This window comes from Procambarus clarkii, chromosome 5, assembly GCF_040958095.1.
Source record: "Procambarus clarkii isolate CNS0578487 chromosome 5, FALCON_Pclarkii_2.0, whole genome shotgun sequence".
Lineage (NCBI taxonomy): Eukaryota > Metazoa > Arthropoda > Malacostraca > Decapoda > Cambaridae > Procambarus > Procambarus clarkii.
The window spans coordinates 12,972,651-12,990,024 of record NC_091154.1 but is presented as its reverse complement, the minus strand read 5'-3'; the positions used below and the strand labels follow the sequence as shown (position 1 = coordinate 12,990,024).

At 47.5% G+C, this 17,374-nt stretch overlaps 2 protein-coding genes and 1 long non-coding RNA gene across 3 annotated transcripts in view; 2 read left to right on the top strand and 1 right to left on the bottom strand.

The window, feature by feature from the left end:
• Nucleotides 1-5,792, top strand: part of LOC138373344 (uncharacterized) — a 74,964-nt gene extending 69,172 nt beyond the window's left edge. Inside the window, exons 3-4 of the long non-coding RNA XR_011231160.1 lie at nt 3,706-3,816; nt 4,217-5,792. This is a non-coding gene — a long non-coding RNA (uncharacterized lncRNA). The remainder of the gene's footprint in view (nt 1-3,705; nt 3,817-4,216) is intronic.
• Nucleotides 5,793-12,403: 6,611 nt separating this feature from the next.
• On the top strand, nt 12,404-12,820 carry LOC138351065 (uncharacterized protein B0403.1-like). The gene has a single exon (XM_069302666.1). It carries the CDS (start codon nt 12,404-12,406, stop codon nt 12,818-12,820), a length of 417 nt encoding a protein of 138 aa, XP_069158767.1.
• A 2,179-nt stretch (nt 12,821-14,999) lies between these two features.
• The window catches only part of LOC138351063 (uncharacterized), a 148,458-nt gene continuing 146,083 nt past the window's right edge, over nt 15,000-17,374 (bottom strand). The window contains exon 10 of the mRNA XM_069302654.1: nt 15,000-15,047. Within this exon, the coding sequence (XP_069158755.1) occupies nt 15,000-15,047 (48 nt within the window). The remainder of the gene's footprint in view (nt 15,048-17,374) is intronic.

The following is a 17,374-nucleotide window of genomic DNA, read 5'->3' as shown; positions in this document are numbered from 1 at the left end:
ACTGTGGAAGTGGTCTATGTCAACCAACCCTCCACCATTATAGGCTGTGTTATACACTGTGGAAGTGGTCTGTCAACCAACCCTCCACCATTATAGGCTGTGTTATACACTGTGGAAGTGGTCTATGTCAACCAACCCTCCACCATTATAGGCCGTCCTGTTGTACTTGGTTGATGGGGTTCTGGGAGTTCTTCTATTCCCCAAACCCGGCCCGAGGCCAGGCTCGAGTTGTGAGTGTTTGGTCCACCAGGCTGTTGCTTGGAGCGGCCCGCAGGCCCACATACCCACCACAGCCCGGCTGATCCCGAACTTTTCTTAGAAAACAGTCCAGTTTTCTCTTGAAGATGTCCACGGTTGTTCCGGCAATATTTCTTATAGTCGCTGGGAGGATGTTGAACAACCGTGGACCTCTGATGTTTATACAGTGTTCTCTGATTGTGTCTATGGCACCTCTGCTCTTCACTGGTTCAATCCTGCATTTTCTTCCATATCGTTCTCTCCAGTACGTTGTTATTTTACTATGTAGATTTGGGACCTGGCCCTCCAGTAATTTCCATGTGTATATAATTTGGTATCTCTCTCTCGTCTCCTTTCTAGAGAGTCCATTTAGAAAGCTTTGAGACGATCCCAATAAATTAGGTGTTTTCAAATTCAAATTCAAATGTTTATTCAGGTAAAGTACATACATACAAGCAGTGATACAAAAATTGATGGATTTATAAATATAGCTAGTACATACAATGCCTAAAGCCACTATTACGCAAAGCGTTTCGGGCAGGAAAAACACTAAAGACTAAAACTTAATACTAATTGAGATTAAAGTATAAAATGTGTTGAGAAAATAAAAAAATAAAAAAGTGGGGAACATGGCAGAAAAACAGCAAAAATACAATTTGGTCGACAAACAGCATTGTTTAAAAATAACAGACATGGGAGGACATTATAGGGGTAAGGTAGGTTACAGGGAGTTAATTAGGTAGTGTTTAGTTTTTATCTTAAACTGGTTGAGAGAGGTACAGTCTTTGACATGATTGGGAAGGTCATTCCACATTCTGGGTCCCTTGATTTGTAGAGCATTTCTAGTTTGGTTAAGTCGTACTCTTGGAATATCATAAAGGTATTTATTTTTGGTGTGGTGCTCATGGGTTCTGTTACAACCTTCAACGAAACTTTTAAGGTTAGGATTGGCATTATAGTTCAGCGTTTTATATATATATAATATATATATATATAAAACGCTGAACTATAATGCCAATCCTAACCTTAAAAGCTTCGTTGAAGGTTGTATAATATACACGTGAGGATGTGCAGTGACTTAATATCTAACATATTCAGAGATTTGAGTAGGGGTACCGAGTGATGTCTGGGACCAGAGTTGGATATTGTCCTAATAGCAGTTTTTTGTTGAGTAATTAGAGGACGTAAATGATTTTGGGTAGTGGAACCCCAAGCACAAATACCATAGTTGAGGTAAGGATAGATGAGAGAGTAATAGAGAGTAACCAGGGCAGGGCGAGGTACATAATATCTGATCTTAGAAAGCGTGCCAACAATTTTTGAAGCTTTTTGATATATTTAGAATGTGTCCCTGGAAATTCAGCTTCTGGTCAATGAGAACGCCAAGGAATTTGCCATCTAATTTGCTACAAATTTGGGTATTATTTATATAGAGATTTATTTGATTTGAGGATTTATTGCCAAACAAAATATAGAAAGTTTTGTCAATGTTAAGGGTGAGTTTGTTGGCAGTTAGCCAAAGATGGACTTTATTTAGCTCAGTATCACTGACATATAGAGCAAGGGGGTCAGGACTGGAGTAAATGAAGGTTGTGTCGTCAGCAAATAGAATTGGTTTGAGGTGTTGGGAGGCATTTGGAAGGTCATTAATGTAGATGAGAAAGAGCATTTTATCTTTATCTCTTTTATGCGATAAAACAATTTTTTATCTCGTCTATGCGTGCCGTATATGTCCTCTGTATTCCCTCTATTTCAGCACTCTCTCCTGCTCTGAAGGGGAAAGTGAGTACTGAGCAGTACTCGAGACGGGACAACACAAGTGACTTGAAGAGTACAACCATTGTGATGGGATCCCTGGATTTGAAAGTTCTCATAATCCATCCTATCATTTTTCTGGCTGACGCGATATTTGCTTGGTTATGCTCCTTAAACGTTAGATCGTCGGACATCATTATTCCCAAATCCTTGACATGCTGTTTTCCTTCTATGGGCAGATTCGATTGTTTTGTACTCTGTATTATGTTTCAAATCCTCATTTTTGCCGTACCTGAGTACCTGAAATTTATCACTGTTAAACATCATGTTATTTTCTGCTGCCCAATCGAAAACTTTGTTGATATCCGCTTGTAATTTTTCAATGTCTTCAGCAGAGGTAATTTTCATGCTGATTTTTGTGTCATCTGCAAGGGATGACACGAAGCTGTGACTTGTATTTTTATCTATATCTGATATGAGAATAAGGAACAGTAATGGTGCAAGGACTGTACCTTGAGGTACAGAGCTTTTAACTGCGTTTGGACTCGATTTTATTTGATTGACTGTTACTCTGTGTTCTGTTCGACAGGAAATTAAGTATCCAGTGTCCTACTTTATCAGTTATACCCATTGACCTCATTTTGTGTGCTATCACTCCATGGTCACATTTGTCGAATGCCTTTGCGAAGTCTGTATATACAACATCTGCATTTTGCTTTTCTTCTAGAGCTTCTGTGATTTTGTCATAGTGGTTGAGTAACTGTGACAGACAGGATCTGCCCGCTCTAAATCCATGTTGTCATGGATTGTGTAGCTCATTATTTTCCATGAAACTAGAAATTTGATTCCTAATCACTCTTTCAAACACTTTTATTATGTGTGATGTTAGTGCAACTGGTCTATAATTTTTTGCCAAGGCTTTACTACCCCCTTGTGCAGAGGAGCTATATCTGCAGATTTAAGTGCTGCTGGTATCTCCCCTGTATCCAGGCTCTCCATATTACTCTTGAGTGCTCACGCTATTGGTACTTTACATTTCTTTATGAATATTGAATTCCATGAGTCAGGCCCAGGAGCTGAGTGCATGGGCATATTGTCAATTTCTCTTTCAAAGTCTTCCGAATTTGTGTTAATATCCGTTATATCATCTGCAGCTTGAATGTCATTCATAAAGAAGCTGTGTCGGTCATCAACTTTCATGTGTGTATACACTGTGGAAGTGGTCTATGGCAACCAACCCTCCACCATTATAGGCGGTGTTATACACTGTGGAAGTGGTCTATGTCAACCAACCCTCCACCATTATAGGCGGTGTTATACACTGTGGAAGTGGTCTATGTCAACCAACCCTCCACCATTATAGGCGGTGTTATACACTGTGAAAGTGGTCTATGGCAACCAACCCTCCACCATTATAGGCGGTGTTATACACTGTGGAAGTGGTCTATGTCAACCAACCCTCCACCATTATAGGCTGTGTTATACACTGTGGAAGTGGTCTATGTCAACCAACCCTCCACCATTATAGGCTGTTATACACTGTGAAAGTGGTCTATGCCAACCAACCCTCCACCATCACTCTTCAAATAGACTCGTCTAAAGCCTGGCTAGAGAAACTGATCTGTTTAACGATATTCTAATTTTTGTGCGTCCACCCAGGGTGGAGTACAGTCCTGTGTTTAGCTTATTGTACTCAAACGGTTTGTTTTACAGATCTGGTACACCTGTGTTGGAGGAGGAAGCTGCAAGTTTAGCAACTCTGCACATTTACACTAAACCTTTGACTCTCAATGTGTTGAGAGGAAGACTACAAGGCCCTTGTTTGTAAGTGTGCACTGTTTACTTTATCCTACCAGCATGTTGTAAACACCCAGTTGGCTTGTTTGTAAGTGTGCACTGTTTGCTTTATCCTACCAGCATGTTGTAAACACCCAGTTGGCTTGTTTGTAAGTGTGCACTGTTTACTTTATCCTACCAGCATGTTGTAAACAACCAGCAGCTGGCTTTCAGGCATGTCAAAGTGTGTTTACATTCAGTTCAACAATATGCGTTCTGACGCCCACTTGGTTTGTATGATCACATTGCCTAAATTATCACTACTAGTGCTGGCACTTGGTGCCTGTAGGCTCTTGTCATAACTCTTGTTTTGATGTGCGTAACACATTTAATGTTTGCTTTTGAGTTTTGTTTCTGTAATATTAATAATCTTTTAATTTTAAACCAGGAAATGAGAAGTCAAAGTAACTGATGTGTCATCTAACTGCCCGTGTCATCCTCGTTATGGGCTGACACTGTCTTGCCCCTTCTGGCTGGGGAAAATGCCCGGATATCACCTCTACAAGTTATGGGCTGACACTGTCTTGCCCCTTCTGGCTGGGGAAAATGCCCGGATATCACCTCTACAAGTTATGGGCTGACACTGTCTTGCCCCTTCTGGCTGGGGAAAATGCCCGGATATCACCTCTACAAGTTATGGGCTGACACTGTCTTGCCCCTCCTGGCTGGGGAAAATGCCCGGATATCACCTCTACAAGTTATGGGCTGACACTGTCTTGCCCCTTCTGGCTGGGGAAAATGCCCGGATATCACCTCTACAAGTTATGGGCTGACACTGTCTTGCCCCTCCTGGCTGGGGAAAATGCCCGGATATCACCTCTACAAGTTATGGGCTGACACTGTCTTGCCCCTTCTGGCTGGGGAAAATGCCCGGATATCACCTCTACAAGTTATGGGCTGACACTGTCTTGCCCCTCCTGGCTGGGGAAAATGCCCGGATATCACCTCTACAAGTTATGGGCTGACACTGTCTTGCCCCTCCTGGCTGGGGAAAATGCCCGGATATTACCTCTACAAGAATTACTAGGATATTTTTTAAACGTATGTATCAGGGTAAGATATAATTGCTAGTTTTCGCTAAATTCTTGTTACTTTTCCTGTTACTTTTGTTACTTTTCTCATCCTCGCATCAGACAAGGATACAAACTATAGTATTGTATCCACAGATGTATTCTGTACTCTGCAGATGACACATGGACTTTCATTAGTAGAAAACAGAGGACACTGCAAACCTCCAATCTGATACTAGTCATTCTATGTACCAGAAAATGTTTAATGATTGTTACTCTACACAATAATTAGTACAGTTGTTCATGAACATGGCCTAGTGAACTGAGTACATAGTGCAATGTATAATTGTAAACTCTTGTAAGAAAAATGTTGTTTCAACAGCCATGACACTGTTGCCAGCACCATGATAGGCACAAGATGTACCCCAAGAGTGCACCAGTCACCACCCCAGAACACCACCACAGGGGGTGGTCGTTACCCCAGAAGACCTCTGGAATGTTGTGATCAAGTGAGAACATTTTATCACTGCTCTTTGTATATATAAACTTTCCCAGTAAAGCTCCCCGATGTTTTGTGAACTTTGATTAGTATTGATGGCTGCCTTGTGACGAGGTAGCCCACTTGACACCTTCTCCTCAGCCAGCTGTGGATTGGTTCTTAAGTTAGATGTCATCTTTAGAGTGCGATTTTCCTGTGAGAAAAATATTTCTACCACATGTTACTTTTATCATCAAAGCCTTATTATTGTTGAATATATTAGTACCAGTATTTATTGACTATTGGTTGTACAGTATTTCACACGTTACACCAATAGTCTGTTTGTTTCTTTTATTTTTAAAGAATTATTCACATCAGGATTTGTGGGAGACAAAGCCACAGCAGGATTTGTGTGTGTACTTTTATGGTAACTTTAATGTATGTTTAGACTCGTAATATTAAAGGAAGAGCAATATGATTGTCTTTGCTGCCCAAGTGGATGAGTTCAGCTGCCTCTCTTGAATACCCCGGAATATTGCAACACTTTACAACTGTCATGATAAAATAAATAAATAAATAAATATAATATATATATATATATATATATATATATATATATATATATATATATATATATATATATATATATATATATATATATATATATATAATATATATATATATGTTTCATTGAATATAACCGCATATTCTGTATTTATTATTTTCTGGTTTAGGGCTTCTATCCCTCTATTTTCTTAGCATCAGGGCTTAGTTGAAATAGGAGTTCTCCAAAACTCATTTTCGTACTTTTAAGGTGAAGAAAAGAAGTGATTTACTATAGAATGTATTACACTTATTTATACAATTTGCACAACGTTTCGAACCTCTGTAGGCTCTACAGAGGTTTCGAACCAGGGGCTCTGTAGCCCCTGCTGCACTGAGTCCCGACCCTGCTCCTCCTGACTACTCCCCTCAGCTCCTCTGTGGTTGAGTCGTGCCACAAGCCCCCCCGTGGTGACGACCTCGTTCACAGGCACTGCTCAATCTCTCGTTGTGACTACTGCACCTTTTAACCCCTCTCTCTCTCTCTCTCTCTCTCTCTCTCTCTCTCTCTCTCTCTCTCTCTCTCTCTCTCTCTCTCTCTCTCTCTCTGGGGGTTCTCAACACCGTCCGTGCCATGGCCGCACTCGCTCGATTCCTTCCTGTACGTATCAAGCCTTGTTTGGTCCCGCTTCGTGGGCCAAATACTTTGATCTCCCTCTTGATTCTACACCTCCTGACGATTTCTCCCTCCATCGGCACCTTGTTGATTCCGTAGATGCCTCTGTTACCCTCATCCCCACCAGTCTCGGTAGACGTGTCATTGCTGCTGCTCCTCAGGATGCAGCCTCCCACTTGGCCGCCTTATCCTGCCTTAGTGAGACCCCTGTTCGGGTCTCCAAGAACGCTCGGTTGAATGCCAGTGTTGGCACTATTCTCCTCCCGCCCCATGTTGCAACCGGTGTTCAGAATCTACAGGACTTCCACGATGATATTCGGCTTATCCTTGATGCCCAGGGCCATTCTGTCCTTCAGGTAAACACGTTTCTCGTCCCCCTCATGGTCGTCGCCGTCAGCCCCTTCGGGTTGTGAAGATTACCTTTGATGGTAGGACCCTTCCATCCTCTGTCATTCTTGTTGGTGCCAGGTGTTCTGTCCAGGAGTACATTCCTTCTCCTAGGCTCTGTAACAAGTACTGGAGGTTTGTGCATGGAGTCCTCCGCTGCTCCAGTACTCTCTCTCTCTGTCCTGTGTGTGGGGACGAGGGTCACTAAGTCAGAGTGCACTTCTTCCCAGGCTCGCTACCTCAATTGCGGTGAGGCCCACCCCTGCCTTCTCCCGTGTGTGTGTGCATTACAAGTTTGAGGTGACCGTCCTCAACTTTAAGCACAGGGAACGTTTGTCTTTTCCTGAGGCGAGGCGCAAAGTTTGCTCTCCCACCTCATGCTAACGTCTCTTATGCTTGCATGTTGCGCTCTTCCTCTCCTCGTCCTTCCCGCCTTCCTCGGTTTCACAACAGTTTCCGGGCCTTAGACCCAGACACGCCCACCTCTGTTCCTTTGAATTCAGTCCCGAAGGGTCCCCCTCATGGCTCTCTGTCTGGGGTTCCCCTTCTTTCTACCCAATCTGTCGTGTCTCTTGTGTCTTCTTCCTCGTCCCCCTCCGATCCTCCTTCCTGTCCTTCTCCTCCGTCAATTGGCTCTCCACACTGCCTGTCGGAGCGAGCTGATGTCCATTGCTCTCCCAACGGCCATCGTGTCTGCTCTCGTTCTGCTTCTCCTGTTGAGACGCTAGAATCTGTTGCCCAGTACGTTGTTGCTGGGACACCTGTCTGAGTCAGAAGCGTAAGCGTGGCTCCTCTCCTTCCTCCTCCCTGGCAGGTAAGAAGGCTTCGCTTTCTACCTCGCCCCCTACTTCTGACTCTCGTACTCCTTCCCCCTGTTCCTGATATGGAGGTTTCTTTGGTCCCCGCTTCCCTCTCTGTTGCTGCCCTTGCTGAGTTGCGCTCCCCTCTTTCTGCTCCTTCTCCTGCTGCTGTCCTTGACTGCTCCTCTCGGTTGTCTCCTCCTCCTCCGGACCCTGCTCATCCACCTCTGGTCTGTTCTCCCGCTTCCTTCCCTCCGTCTTTGCTCAGTTTACCCATGCCCCCTAACCCTGACTTTGCTGACCCTGATCCCGACCCTGAACTTTAACGTGCTGTGTTCCTCTTTTACCTTTGTTTCTTCCTTATTCTCTGTTGCTATCCTTTCTCCTTTTGTTGATGTCTCTTCTCCAGTGGCACATTTGTGGATATTATGCCAATTTCCTTGAACTCCAACTTCTGATTTCACGGTTTTCGCCCCTTTGTGTCTGTCTCTAGGAGCCGATGCTTGGTGCTCATCCTGGTCGCTTCCATGGCTATTCCGTTCTCTCCCCTCCCCCAGCAACAGTGGGGGAGAAAGGAATAACCCAGCTATTCAGCCCCCCCAGCAACAGCTGGGGCCCATAACTCTTCTGCTCTCTGATTTGCTCTGATGTTCCTTCCATCCCCCTTACTTTTTTCATCACCTCTCCAATGTTCTGCTGCCCGTATCTTTATGCGTAAGTGGTACATGGTTTGTTCCATTTATTTTCACCTAAATGTCCTGCTTTCTCTTCCTGATCTTAAACACCTCCTGGGCTCCTTGCCGGAGCCTGTGCCCCTGCTAGGTGATTTCAATTGTCGACATATCCTTTGGGGTGATGTTCTGATAAACACCCGAGGTCGCCTACTCAAACCGTTCATCCTCTCTTCTTCCCTGTCTCTCTTGAATTCTGGTGAGCCCACTCATTTAGACTCTCGGACTCGCTCCCTTTCCTGTCTTGATCTTTCTCTTTGCTCGTCTTCCCTTTACTTAGATTTCGAGTGGAGTGTTCTTGATGACCTCCATGGCAGTGACCATTTTTCCATCCTTGTTTCCTTTTTCTCTTTTCACCCTCCCCCTCTCCTTCCCTAGGTGGCGGTTTGCCAAGGCTGACTGGCCCCTCTTTACACTCCGTGCTACTATCTCCGACCTCTCCATTCTCTCTCTCCCTCGCGTCCTCAATTTTTATGACACCGTCTTCGACGCTGCCCTCCACTCTATTCCTCGCTCTTCCTCTCTGGGAACGTGGAAGTGCGTTCCCTGGTGAAATGTGGACTGTGCTCTGGCTATCCGCTGTAAGCGTGCAGCCTGGAAAAGACATCGTCGCCGGCGGAGGACTGAATCTTTTCTTTTCTTTCAGAAGGCAAGTGTGGTGGCCTGTAGGACCATCCGTATGATTAAACGTGCAAGTTGGATGTCTTATGTCCCCACCATGTCTCTGTTACCTAGCAGTAAAATAGGTACCTGGGTGTTTGTCAGCTGTCACGGGCTGCTTCCTGGGGGTGGAGGCCTGGTCGAGGACCGGGCCACAGGGACACTAAAAAAAAGCCCCGAAATCATCTCAAGATAACCATCACGTCCGAAACTCCTCTACCACTGATCTGGAGGCGTATCCACAAGATAGCAGGCAAGTTCGTTCCTGATGTCTCACCGGTCCTTCACCTCTGTGGTACTCTTGTGGTGGACCCGTTGCAGGTCGTGACCGAATTGGGTTCACACTTTAAGTTTGTTAGCTCTGGTTCTCGTCTCCCCCATTCCTTCCATCTTCACAAGCCTCTTCTTGAATCTCGTTCTTTGGATTTCTGTACCTATATCTGCCTTCCCTATACCGATCCCGTCTCTCTCTGAGCTCCAGTCTGCCCTGGCCCTCTGCGGTTCTAGGGCGGCAGGCGCCGATGGCATTCATTATGAGATGCTTCGACATTTCCTTCCGTGCTCATCTCAGTATTTACCGAGTCTATTTAATCGGGTCTGGGAGTCTTCGTCAGTCCCTGAGGACTGGCTCGATGCTATTGTCCTCCCTGTTCAGAAACCCAGGATCTCTCGGGTCTTCCTCCAAGGACTTCCGCCCTATTGCCCTCACGAGTTGTGTCTGCAAGCTCTTTGAACGTATGGTTAACGTTCGTCTGATGTGGTTCTTAGAGCACTATCACCTCCTTTCCCCTTCTCAATTTGGTTTCCGCAAGTGCCGCAGCACAACAGATGTCCTGGTGAACTTGAAGGTCTATATTCGTACTGCTTTTGCTGCGAAGACCTCCGTTGTTGCCGTCCTTTTTGACCTGGAAAAGGCTTACGACACTACCTGGCGGTATGATATTCTGTCCCAACTTCATTCTTTTGGCCTTCGTGGGAATCTCCCTCTCTTCCTCCAGAGTATCCTCTCTCGTCGTTCCTTTTGAGTGAGGCTTGGTACCACTCTCTGCCCCTTTTTGGCAAGATGAGGGTGTGCCCCAGGGTAGTGTTCTGGGCACTACTCTTTCTTGTTGCTCTCAATGGTCTTTTTTCCTCCCTCCCTTCTGGCATCTTCTCCACACTATGTAGACCTGTCGAGGTGATGATTCGCCTCTCCTTCAACGGCGGCTTCAACTTGCGATTGATGCCGTGTTGTCTTGGGCCTTCGATCATGGCTTCAAGTTCTCTGCACCTAAGACTTGTGCCATGACTTTTACTTGGAAGCGTGTCATTCTTCATCCCTTTGTCTCTTTATGGACATCCCCTTGTGTACAAGGATTTCGCTAAGCTTCTGGGGTTAATCTTTGACACGCGTTTGTCTTGGTCAGTCCATATCTCTTATCTCCTCGCTGAATGCTCTAAGGCCCTTTCCCTCCTCAAGGTTTTGTCCCATACTTCTTGGGGGACGGATGGGCGTACGCTCCTCTCTCCACATTCCTCACTCGTCCTGTCTAAACTCGATTACGGTTGCCCTGCTTACTCATCCGTTTCTCTTCCTACTCTTCGCTGTCTTTATGTTTTGCACCATGCTGGGTTGCGCCTCAGCTCTGGTGCCTTTCATTCAACTCCCGCCCTCAGCTTGTATGTTGACACTAGTTTCCTATCTCTCCAGAACCGCCGTGATCGCTACTGTCTTTGCTATCTGGTGTGGTCCTTGCAACATTCCTCCTCTCGCCTCTATCGTGCTTTGACTTTTACCCCTCCTGTAGTTCCTGTTCCTCTTCACCACCTCCCTCATTCTGTCCGGCTATCTCGCTTACAGGTTTCTCTTTCCGTTCGTCTCTCATATTTCTCCTCGAATTGTTCCTTCCTTGCCCCCGTGGAGGGTCCCCCTTCCAAAGTTTTGTACGTCCTTGACCCGCATTACTGAAGCTTTTACTCTTCCTAAGGTTCTGAAACACCTTTTTCTTGAGCACTTTTCTTCACACTCCCGCTCCGTTTCCATCTGCATCGATGGGTCTAAGTCTGCGGACGGTGTTGGCTACTGTTGTTTTTCCTGATCGCACTTATATGTGTCGCTTACCTCCGGAGACTAGCACCTTTACAGCGGAGCTTTATGCTATTCTCTATGCTCTTCGTCTCCTGCTTTCTCGTTGTCACTCTTCCTTTGTAGTTGTTGTTGACTCTCGTAGTGCCCTCATGGCTCTCGGGTCCTTTAATCCGGTTCATCCAGTAGTGGTCGAGATCCAGCATTGGCTGTTTCTTGTTCACAGTAAATTTAAGTCGGTTGAGTTTTGTTGGGTTTCCAGCCATATTGGTGTGCGTTTAAATGAGCGTGTGGATGCTGCCGCCAAGGAAGCTGTCCGCTCTTGTCCCATCTCTCGTAAAGGTATTCCATATTCCGACTTTTACCCGGTTATCCATTCCTCCGTCCTTACCCGTTGGCAGGCTTCTTGGTTGTCTGTTACTGGTAACAAACTACGTACTCTTAAGTGTTGTTTCCTCGTAGCCGTCCTCCTACCACCGTAACCGGCGATGGGAAACAGCTCTGGCGAGGTTGTGTATTGGCCATACTCGCTTAACCCATGGTCACTTAATGAAGCGCCGCCCTGCTCCTTATTGTCCTAGTTGCATTGTCCCTCTTACGGTCGTGCATGTCCTTCTTGAATGTCCTGACTTCCAGGACGAGTGTGTGTCTTGCTTTCCGACCGCCCCTCGCGGTCACCTGTCCCTCAATAGAATTCTTGGTGACTCGGATACTTTTGATATCGTTCGCCTTATGCGTTTTTGTTCTCGTATTGGCATCCTTGATGATATTTAGCGCCCTCTGATTATTATGCGCATTTGATGGTGCTACATAACCTTCCCGGTTTGGTGCCTTCTTTTGATAATTACTTACTTACTTACTTGGGAAAAAAACAAAATCCAGAGTGGGCCGCTTTGTAAGGAAGGCCTCACTCTTGAAAACGTGTAACACATGATCGACTGGCTCACTCCTACCATACTAGGAGAAGATATAAAGATACATACAAAGATACTGGGGAAGATAGGAGACGCAGACTATTGTAATGCCTTTATTGTAATGCCAGACTCCTTTTGACCACGTCGAAGCTCAGTCGATTAAGGCAGCGTCTGGGATGCTCTCGGACGCAGGTTCGAATCCTCGTCACGGCCCTTGTTGATTTGTTTTATTGTAATGCCCTTTAAGTCGATCTAGATAAAATGAGTGATTGGAGCATAAAGTGACAAATGGAATTCAATGAATAAATGCCATGTTATGGAATGTGGAATGGGAGAAAATAGACCACATAACTTATAAATTATGTGGAAAGGAATTACACAACTCTAATAAAGACAGAGACTTAGGGGTGGTCTTAGATAGAAAGCCGTCGCTAGAGGAACACATGAAGAACATTGTGAGAGGAGTGTATGCGTTGCTTTCCAACATCAGACTTGATTTTAATTACATGGATGACGAAATACTGAAGAAACTGTTCATGACTTTTGTGAGACCAAAATTGGAATATGCAGCAGTTGTGTGGTGCCCAAAGCTCCAGAAGCCCATAAAGAAACTGGAAAAGGTGCAAAGGAATGCTATAAAATGGCTTCGGGAACTGAAAAACAAGAATTATGAGGAAAGATTAAAGATGTTAAACATGCCAAAACTAGAAGATGGAAGAAAGAGGTGATATGATCACCACTTAAAAATACTAACAGTAATCAACCAAACTGACAGCAGTTCCTGATACTAGCAACATCACGAACAGGAAGACACACACATTCAAGCTAAGCAAACAAAGGTGCCAACAAATTATTAGAAAGTTTTCTTTTGCAAAGTGGTAGACGGTTGGAACAAGTTAGGTGAGAAGGTGGTGGAGGCCAAAGCCATTAGTAGTTACAAAGCGTTATACGACAAAGAGTGCTGGGAAGACGGGACACTACGAGCGTAGCTCTCATCATGTAACTACACTTGGGTAACTACACACCCTCTCAGTGTGCAGGTACATACACCCTCCTGATCTTCCCCTTACACACCCTCTCAGTGTGCAGGTACATACACCCTCCTGATCTTCCCCTTACACACCCTCTCAGTCTGCAGGTACATACACCCTCCTGATCTTCCCCTTACACACCCTCTCAGTCTGCAGGTACATACACCCTCCTGATCTTCCCCTTACACACCCTCTCAGTGTGCAGGTACATACACCCTCCTGATCTTCCCCTTACACACCCTCTCAGTCTGCAGGTACATACACCCTCCTGATCTTCCCCTTACACACCCTCTCAGTGTGCAGGTACATACACCCTCCTGATCTTCCCCTTACACACCCTCTCAGTGTGCAGGTACATACACCCTCCTGATCTTCCCCTTACACACCCTCTCAGTGTGCAGGTACATACACCCTCCTGATCTTCCCCTTACACACCCTCTCAGTGTGCAGGTACATACACCCTCCTGATCTTCCCCTTACACACCCTCTCAGTCTGCAGGTACATACACCCTCCTGATCTTCCCCTTACACACCCTCTCAGTGTGCAGGTACATACACCCTCCTGATCTTCCCCCTACACACCCTCCCAGTGTGCAGGTACATACACCCTCCTGATCTTCCCCCTACACACCCTCTCAGTCTGCAGGTACATACACCCTCCTGATCTTCCCCTTACACACCCTCTCAGTGTGCAGGTACATACACCCTCCTGATCTTCCCCCTACACACCCTCCCAGTGTGCAGGTACATACACCCTCCTGATCTTCCCCCTACACACCCTCTCAGTGTGCAGGTACATACACCCTCCTGATCTTCCCCCTACACACCCTCTCAGTGTGCAGGTACATACACCCTCCTGATCTTCCCCCTACACACCCTCTCAGTGTGCAGGTACATACACCCTCCTGATCTTCCCCCTACACACCCTCTCAGTGTGCAGGTACATACACCCTCCTGATCTTCCCCCTACACATCCTCCCAATATTCTCCGCTGACACCATACTCGCCCCTCGCACACCTTCCCCATCTCGCTACATCTTGAGGTTATCTTGAGATGATTTCGGGGCTTAGCGTCCCCGCGGCCCGGTCCTCGACCAGGTCTGCTTTTTGTTACACATCCCCAGGAAGCATCCCGTAGCAGCTGTCTAACTCCCAGGTACCTACTTACTGCTAGGTAACAGGGGCATTAGGGTGAAAGAAACAATTTGCCCATTTATCTCCGCCTCCACCGGGGATCGAACCCGGAACCTCAGGACTATGAATTCGAAGCGCTGCCCACTCAGCTGTCAGGCGCCCCTGGTTACATCACTGTAACCATTTTCACAACACTGTCCCGGGTACTACATCTAGTATCACTGTAAACATTGTCACAACACTGTCCCGGGCACTGCCGGGTACTACATCTAGTATCACTGTAAACATTGTCACAACACTGTCCCGGGCACTGCCGGGTACTACATCTAGTATCACTGTAAACATTGTCACAACACTGTCCCGGGCACTGCCGGGTACTACATCTAGTATCACTGTAAACATTGTCACAACACTGTCCCGGGCACTGCCGGGTACTACATCTAGTATCACTGTAAACATTGTCACAACACTGTCCCGGGCACTGCCGGGTACTACATCTAGCATCACTGTAAACATTGTCACAACACTGTCCCGGGCACTGCCGGGTACTACATCTAGCATCACTGTAACCATTGTCACAACACTGTCCCGGGCACTGCCGGGTACTACATCTAGTATCAAAGGGAATGTGCGTGTCTAAGCTTGAAGGCCAGACTCGGGGGCTAGTAGCCTCACGGAACTTTGCATGGTGATTGTATAAAGAGTTTCATAGGGTTGTCAGGGTCGACCCTTGTGCCCCTCTTTAAGGAGGACTGGCTCCTGTTCTGTATTCCAGCGACTCCTGTGGAGTCTGCAACGAGGGTTTAGTTTAACTGTTTTTCCAAAAGATTTTCAGCAGCTCATAATATTCCAGCTTAAACATTATGTAACCACAATGTTTAGCTATGTTGTTAAAATGTTGCATCAACGTAACACTTGTCAAAATAAAGTGGTTACATAGTGTGTTGAGAGAGCAAGGGAGAGGGAGGAGGTGGGGGGGGGGGGGGGGAGACCCGGGCACCACCTGGTACCCCAGTTGTCTAGAACTATAAGACACAGATGAAGATCTATGTACAAGAGTGTAAGAACTCTTCTATATATAAATACATATAAAAGTGTGTGCTTGTGTTGGAGGATGGACACCAGATGCCTGGGGCTGGTCTTCCCCAACATTAACTGGCAGCATATGGGCAGTAGCTGGGACTGTCATAGGCAGGGTCAGCTTCATTGTCCCCCTTTCCGCAGGATTGGCTCCTATGGCAAATGCTATGAAGTGTGAAAACAGGAGTTGGGTTTTCCAGAGTTTTCACAAGTTTTTCAGCTGTTCATCTTTCACAAAACATAAACACAACATTGTTACAATGTTGTGTTTACGATGAACAGCTGTTTCAATATAATTACTATTTCAGTTACATTGAAATAGCAGTAAAAATATTATTGTGGTTATGTTGTGCGCATATATTACATGTTCTAAGGGAGAGAGGGAGGGGGTGTGGGTAGAAGGGGGAGAGATAGTGGGGGGGGGGTTAGGAGGGAGAGAGAATGGGAGGGAGGGAGGGAGGGAGGGAGACAGATTCAGGCAAGGCTGGGTACACCATCCAGCCCCAGACAGAGGCCAGGCTGGGGGGACCATCCAGCCCCAGACAGAGGCCAGGCTGGGTACACCATCCAGCCCCAGACAGAGGCCAGGCTGGGTACACCATCCAGCCCCAGACAGAGGCCAGGCTGGGTACACCATCCAGCCCCAGACAGAGGCCAGGCTGGGGGGACCATCCAGCCCCAGACAGAGGCCAGGCTGGGTACACCATCCAGCCCCAGACAGAGGCAAGGCTGGGTACACCATCCAGCCCCAGACAGAGGCAAGGCTGGGTACACCATCCAGCCCCAGACAGAGGCCAGGCTGGGTACACCATCCAGCCCCAGACAGAGGCAAGGCTGGGTACACCATCCAGCCCCAGACAGAGGCCAGGCTGGATACACCATCCTGCCCCAGACAGAGGCCAGGCTGGGTACACCATCCAGCCCCAGACAGAGGCCAGGCTGGGTACACCATCCAGCCCCAGACAGAGGCCAGGCTGGGTACACCATCCAGCCCCAGACAGAGGCCAGGCTGGGTACACCATCCAGCCCCAGACAGAGGCCAGGCTGGGTACACCATCCAGCCCCAGACAGAGGCCAGGCTGGGTACACCATCCAGCCCCAGACAGAGGCCAGGCTGGGTACACCATCCAGCCCCAGACAGAGGCCAGGCTGGGTACACCATCCAGCCCCAGACAGAGGCCAGGCTGGGTACACCATCCAGCCCCAGACAGAGGCCAGGCTGGGTACACCATCCAGCCCCAGACAGAGGCCAGGCTGGGTACACCATCCAGCCCCAGACAGAGGCCAGGCTGGGTACACCGTCCAGCCCCAGACAGAGGCCAGGCTGGGTACACCATCCAGCCCCAGACAGAGGCAAGGCTGGGGGGACCATCCAGCCCCAGACAGAGGCCAGGCTGGGTACACCATCCAGCCCCAGACAGAGGCCAGGCTGGGTACACCATCCAGCCCCAGACAGAGGCAAGGCTGGGTACACCATCCAGCCCCAGACAGAGGCAAGGCTGGGTACACCATCCAGCCCCAGACAGAGGCCAGGCTGGGTACACCATCCAGCCCCAGACAGAGGCCAGGCTGGGTACACCATCCAGCCCCAGACAGAGGCAAGGCTGGGTACACCATCCAGCCCCAGACAGAGGCCAGGCTGGGTACACCATCCAGCCACAGACAGAGGCCAGGCTGGGGGGACCATCCAGCCCCAGACAGAGGCCACCACCACCCACAACAGTCTGGCCACCACCACCACTAACACCAACAGTCTGGCCACCACCACCACTAACACCAACAGTCTGGCCACCACCACCACCACTAACATCAACAGTCTGGCCACCACCACCAACAGTCTGACCACCACCACCAACAGTCTGGCCACCACCACCACTAACACCAACAGTCTGGCCACCACCACCACTAACACCAACAGTCTGGCCACCACCACCACTAACACCAACAGTCTGGCCACCACCACCACTAACACCAACGGTCTGGCCACCACCAACACTAGCACCAACAGTCTGGCCACCACCACCAACAGTCTGGCCA

What these genes read in the sequence shown, in the direction of transcription:
- LOC138351065 (XM_069302666.1), top strand. Translation starts at nt 12,404, where the DNA reads ATGTTATGGAATGTGGAATGGGAGAAAATAGACCACATAACTTATAAA.